Source organism: Entelurus aequoreus, linkage group LG07 (genome assembly GCF_033978785.1).
Source record: "Entelurus aequoreus isolate RoL-2023_Sb linkage group LG07, RoL_Eaeq_v1.1, whole genome shotgun sequence".
Classification (NCBI taxonomy): Eukaryota; Metazoa; Chordata; class Actinopteri; order Syngnathiformes; family Syngnathidae; genus Entelurus; species Entelurus aequoreus.
Window position 1 is genome coordinate 67,904,526 of NC_084737.1, and position 6,000 is coordinate 67,910,525.

The 6,000-nt window shown below is 42.8% G+C and overlaps 1 protein-coding gene across 5 annotated transcripts in view; it reads left to right on the top strand.

Moving 5' to 3' along the window:
* Positions 1 to 6,000, top strand: part of casz1 (castor zinc finger 1) — a 176,361-nt gene that overhangs the window by 92,524 nt on the left and 77,837 nt on the right. For all 5 annotated transcript variants that reach the window (XM_062054338.1, XM_062054336.1, XM_062054339.1 and 2 more), the window contains exon 2: positions 1,804 to 2,370. In XM_062054338.1, the coding sequence (XP_061910322.1) occupies positions 1,804 to 2,370 (567 nt within the window). The remainder of the gene's footprint in view (positions 1 to 1,803; positions 2,371 to 6,000) is intronic.

The following is a 6,000-nucleotide window of genomic DNA, read 5'->3' on the forward strand; positions in this document are numbered from 1 at the left end:
AGGCGTTCGGGTGGCATCCTGACCAGATGCCCGAACCACCTCATCTGGCTCCTCTCGATGACAATATGATGGCTCCTCTCGATTTCCTTCAGTGACAATCTACAAATGTAAATAGTCATGAAAATAAAGAAAACCCATTGAATGAGAAGGTGTGTCCAAACTTTTGGCCTGTACTGCATACATGCGTACACATTACATTGTTATAATAGACACATAATTAACAATTATTATGATTGGATATTAAGAATATGTGAAAGTTTGACTCCTTCCATGATTACTTCCATGACAACTTCCTTAAAGTTGTGTAATCAATCATAAATATCAAGTAGCTAAAACGCACCAAACATGGATAAGTGCGAAGAATGTTTTACATTTTTCCCATCATGCATTGCAGGGGATTTAAACGGGTGTACTTTTTAACGATGTGTTTTGCGTGGACATTTTTTATAATGTCCACAAAATTCAGTACGCAGGTTGTGTTGACTCTGTGTTGACTGTTTGTGTTAGTTTATTTGCGCCATGAGTGGGAAACTTGCACATTTGAGTCATATATAAAAATGCTGTGCTGTGTACAGTCAAATGTTAATTCATGGTCATTAACCTCAATTACTCACGTTGTCCACCAGATGGTGGCAGATTTACCGCGTTTATATTGTCATATACACTACCGTTCAAAAGTTTGGGGTCACATTAAAATGTCCTTATTTTTCAATGAAGATAACTTTAAACTAGTCTTAACTTTAAAGAAGTACACTCTATACATTGCTAATGTGGTAAATGACTATTCTAGCTGCAAATGTCTGGTTTTTGGTGTGATATCTACATAGGTGTATAGAGGCCCATTTCCAGCAACTATCACTCCAGTGTTCTAATGGTACAATGTGTTTGCTCATTGGCTCAGAAGGCTAATTGATGATTAGAAAACCCTTGTGCAATCATGTTCACACATCTGAAAACAGTTTAGCTCGTTACAGACGCTACAAAACTGACCTTCCTTTGAGCAGATTGAGTTTCTGGAGCATCACATTTGTGGGGTCAATTAAACGCTCAAAATGGCCAGAAAAAGAAAACTTTCATCTGAAACGCGACAGTCTATTCTTGTTCTTAGAAATGAAGGCTATTCCACACAATTGTTTTGGGTGACCCCAAACTTTTGAACGGTAGTGTATTTCAAATTAAGTCGGAGGCACGCGTTCCTTTTTAAACACGTCTCGCGGGCCAAACTCAAAATGCCAGCGGGCCGCACTTGGTTCGCATGCCTGGGTTTGGACACCCCTGCTCTAAATGATAAAGTGGCCTCCATAGATTGATGCCAATCGTAATAGTCAATGCGAGTAATCCAAACACACTCAAACTGCCTTTTATTTTGTTGTCAGTCCACATCCAGAGTTTTTCAAGACTGCGCTCCCCTCCCCTCGCTCAGTGGCAGGACCACAGCCTCCCGAGGTGAGGGTGGAGATAACATTTCAGTGTCTCTAAGGTGCTGTCATGTGAAGGATTATGTAGCCAGCTTGTACTGTAGTACTGATACATATCTGGCTGTGGTTTCAGCTGCCACTGCTTTTTACTTCCCGCTTTTCCCCCACTCTGCCACCCCGAGCTGCCCGTGGAGGTGCCGCTCGGAAAGATATGTAGAGTATCTCTGTGTCCTCAGTCTTGTGCTCTTATTTTGAAGTGCTATGAGGGAGGGCTTATTAATAGCAGCAGTTACCATTCAAAGTCAGTTTGTTTTTTCCCCATTGTGATATTTGAAATCAGTTGTGGTTTATGACCTAATGGTCCCTTTTTGTTCTCCTCCATCAGCTGAAAGGAGTTTATGCACTGAAACGACCTCAGGAAAACCCAAGATGGCTGCCAAAAGGAAAGGCGGCCTAAAACTCAATGCTATCTGTGCCAAGCTGAGCCGCCAGGTGGTCTTCGACAGCAGCTCCCAGAACGCAGAAGGAGACCAGAGCGTGGCTGAAAACAGCGAGCGCGGCAGTTCCCACTACGACGACAACGACACCAACTTCCCCGAGAGCCTGAGTTTGAGTCAGAGCCTGGAGGAGGACCAGAAGAGGCGCGAGGCCATCGAGAAGTGGGTGAACGGCGAGTACGGCGAGGAGCCGCTGGCGCTGGGGTGCGGCGAGGAGCAGGAGCACGAACTCAAAGACGCCAACGATGAAGACAGCCCTCCCGTGGGGGTCTACATGGTGCAGCCCAAAGGCTGCAGCGACAACGAGGACAACGGCGAGGAGGCGGAGCCCTTTGCGGGCTCTCAGGATGGCAGCTACCACGACGACAAAGATGCTGACGACGGGCCTTCAAAACCTGACGCCTACATGCCGCCGAGCGAGGCCCAGACCCGCCAAGCATCTTTCTCCTCTCCAGGTACGTTTGAACTCTTCATCCTCCAATCACGTCGCTGCTGCTTTAAACCATCTTCTCCCGCTTTGCCCTTCAGAACATTCCACTTTAGAGTATTAAGGGGCAAAGGCTCAGGCTGTGTGAATGTGTGTGTGTGTGTGTGTGTGTGTGTGTGTGTGACATTGCCACATGCACATAAGCTTAAGTGTGCCCATTATTGGAGAGAGACACTCTAGAGTTACATTATGAATAGTCAGTGACATTATTACCCTAAAGACAGATTCAACTGGCGTGCTGGAGGGCGAACATAGGAACTTGTCAGTGTGTGCTAAACTGCATGAAGAAATTCATAAATGGAATAGGCTTACAGCGAAAAGGCCGTTGCAGCAGCTGTGGGCCAAGAGCACATGGCGGGGCCGGGCTAAGCTTCATCTTACACTCAGGATTACATATTGAGTCTTTGATTGTGCCTATATAAGCTCACTAAAGCTAGCCACTGCAGCACCATCAGCGTGCTTGACAAGCACCGTTATCAAATACAAGACATCAGATAGAATGTAAGCAAAGAATAATCACGAAAGCAGATGTGATAAATGGCCCTGGAAATGGCAGATGCAGGAGACAGGAAGCGCGAATACGCTCCAAAGGTCTGACTTTCCCATTCATATTCAATACTGTAACATTGAAGCAAAGTTCATCATCATATATCCTCCTGAGTTACAGTGGAACCTCCATTTAGGAGGTTCTTGAACATGGTTCGTAAATAGAAAAGTTTGTATAATCAAGCAAATTTCTCCATAAGAAATAATGCCATCCATCCATCCATCGTCTTCCGCTTATCTGAGGTCGGGTCGCGGGGGCAGCAGCCTAAACAGGGAAGCCCAGACTTCCCTCTCCACAGCCACTTCGTCCAGCTCTTCCCGGGGGATCCCGAGGCGTTCCTAGGCCAGCCGGGAGACATAGTCTTCCCAACGTGTCCTGGGTCTTCCCCGTGGCCTCCTACCGGTCGGACGTGCCCTAAACACCTCCCTAGGGAGGCGTTCGGGTGGCATCCTGACCAGATGCCCGAACCACCTCATCTGGCTCCTCTCCATGTGGAGGAGCAGCGGCTTTACTTTGAGCTTCTCCCGGATGACAGAGCTTCTCACCCTATCTCTAAGGGAGAGCACCGCCACCCGGCGTAGGAAACTCATTTCGACCCGTGATCTTGTCCTTTCGGTCATAACCCAAAGCTCATGACCATAGGTGAGGATGGGAACGTAGATCGACCGGTAAATTGAGAGCTTTGCCTTCCGGCTTAGCTCCTTCTTCACCACAACGGATCGATACAGAACAAATGTAAACATGATAATTGTTCAAGCCTCGACAAAAGTCGATATTTTAGTAAAAGTGTGTACACTTTGAACACAGTATATATAAAGTGCTGTATATCAAACAAACATAACAAGGGGGTGATCGATCGACGTTTTTATTTAATACCAAAACCGAAACAACGACAACCAACTGAACTGTCACTAGCCCTGTGGTGCACTCACAGTTTGAAATCACAAAACTCGTTAACTTTACCAGCCGGGTCACTACAATTAGCAATTTTAAAAAAAAATCCACTTTACTTCGTTGGTAATCTTCTTGGCGGGCAGCAGAAGAGAGGGGCGGGGGGGCAGTGTCAACAACGCTGTGGATACTTCCTGAATGTTGTCCATTGCTTTCTTTGGATTCATATTGAGTTAGCAAAACTAGAAAAAATGTTAAGAGCAGACAACTAAGAGTAGCGAGGATGAAACATTAATGTACTGAGACAAGGTTTGCACATAAAAAGCATATTTTTATTGGGTCTGATGTTCGTAAATTGAAAAGTTCTTACAGAGTTGGGTTTGTAAATCAAGGTTCCTCTGTACACATTTCGTTAAAAAAAAAACCCAGCCCTTTTAGATACAACACAAATGTCCACAGCAGAAGACGCTGGCTCTCAACAAGTTAGATGAAGAAGCACAATGATTCCAGTTGTACAATTTAACATGTCCGAAAAGGAGTAGGAGGACTCTTCTTCTTACGTCTCCATGCCTTAGCAATTACTGATAGTTTTCTCGCTTCCTGAGTTGAAATGTTGCCATTTTCTAATAGGTAGAGACAGAATAGTGCATGTTTATCCCCTAAATTCCCCCCAAAAACGGATTGACTCGCTGGAATATAAAGACAATATAACATACATCCATAATTGTGGATGCATATGCAAATATATTTATCTGTACAGTAATCTATGTATTTATACTGCACCTTATTACTCTTTTATCCTGCACTACAACGAGCTAATGCAACGACGTTTAGTTCTTATCTGTTCAAATTTGAATGACAATAAAAGGAAGCCTAAGTCTAAGTAACCTGCTGGGATGAAAGAAAGGAAGAAGAAAAGCACAAAAAGTGGCTTTATACCTTTTTGTTGACTGTAAAAACTTTGTTTTAACAAAGCTGTCAGCAGTTATTACGTCAGGTTTTTTTTTTTAGTTTTTGCATTAACTCTTGTTTCAACTCTCACTCCTAATTGTATGTGCTTACACTACATGTAAGGCATAATGTTATTAAGCAGCTCAGCAAAAGCGTCTTCTCAGAAAAAAAAAAAGACCTGTGCGGTTTGTTGTACTTCTTGTATGACTGTCATTTTGCAAAGAAGACCTACACGTTTTACCTTTAAACATTGAACGCAGACACTTCATTTCGTTTCCCTGCGAGTTATTTGTTGTTGATTGTAAGTAGGGCATCTATACTTCTACCATTCTACTCAGTACACAATTAAAACATTTCTCTCTCTTCCCCGCGCTCTCTCTCCGCTGTCGTTCAAAGGCTGATGCGGAGTGCACATAATTATGCATATAAACATAGTGGCTTAATTATCTCTCACAACATCAGTGACAATGTAATTAACAAACATTGCAAGATCAATGTGAGAAAGTGCGACCTTCAAAACATTTAACTCCTCACACTGATGCGTCGTGCAGGATTTCCTATCAGTGCAAAAGCCTGGAATAGTTTTCTGAGATCATTTAGATGTTGCATTAGAGCCCTTGTATAAGCCAGTCAATGGGAAATACAGAATGATTAAAAAGACGCTTAAAGCAATGATGGAGATGCTCAAAAGGGCCAAATGAGTTTGACCATGACTTCCATTTAGAATTTTAAGCCCACTGTAAAATGTTTTTGTTCATTTAAATTTATTACACACCAACGAACTGAAGTTTTTTGTGTATCAAAGGGAAAAAAATACAAAACAGATACAAAACAATTACTAAGCACAGAGTACACAAAATGGGATTTCCTAGTCAGAAAAATCAGTTCGTTCAAGACTTGCCTAAAGAAATAATCTATTTTTTTCATCGGTCTACAGTATATTAAAATAACAGACAAGGGAGAAAAAAAACATACCGTATTTTTCGGAGTATAAGTCGCTCCGGAGTATAAGACGCACCGGCCGAAAATGCATACTAAAGAAGAAAAAAAACATATATAAGTCGCACTGGAGTATAAGTCGCATTTTTGGGGGAAATTTATTTGATAAAACCCAACACCAAGAATAGACATTTGAAAGGCAATTTAAAATAAATAAAGAATAGTGAACAACAGGCTGAGTAAGTGTACGTTATATGACGCATAAATAAC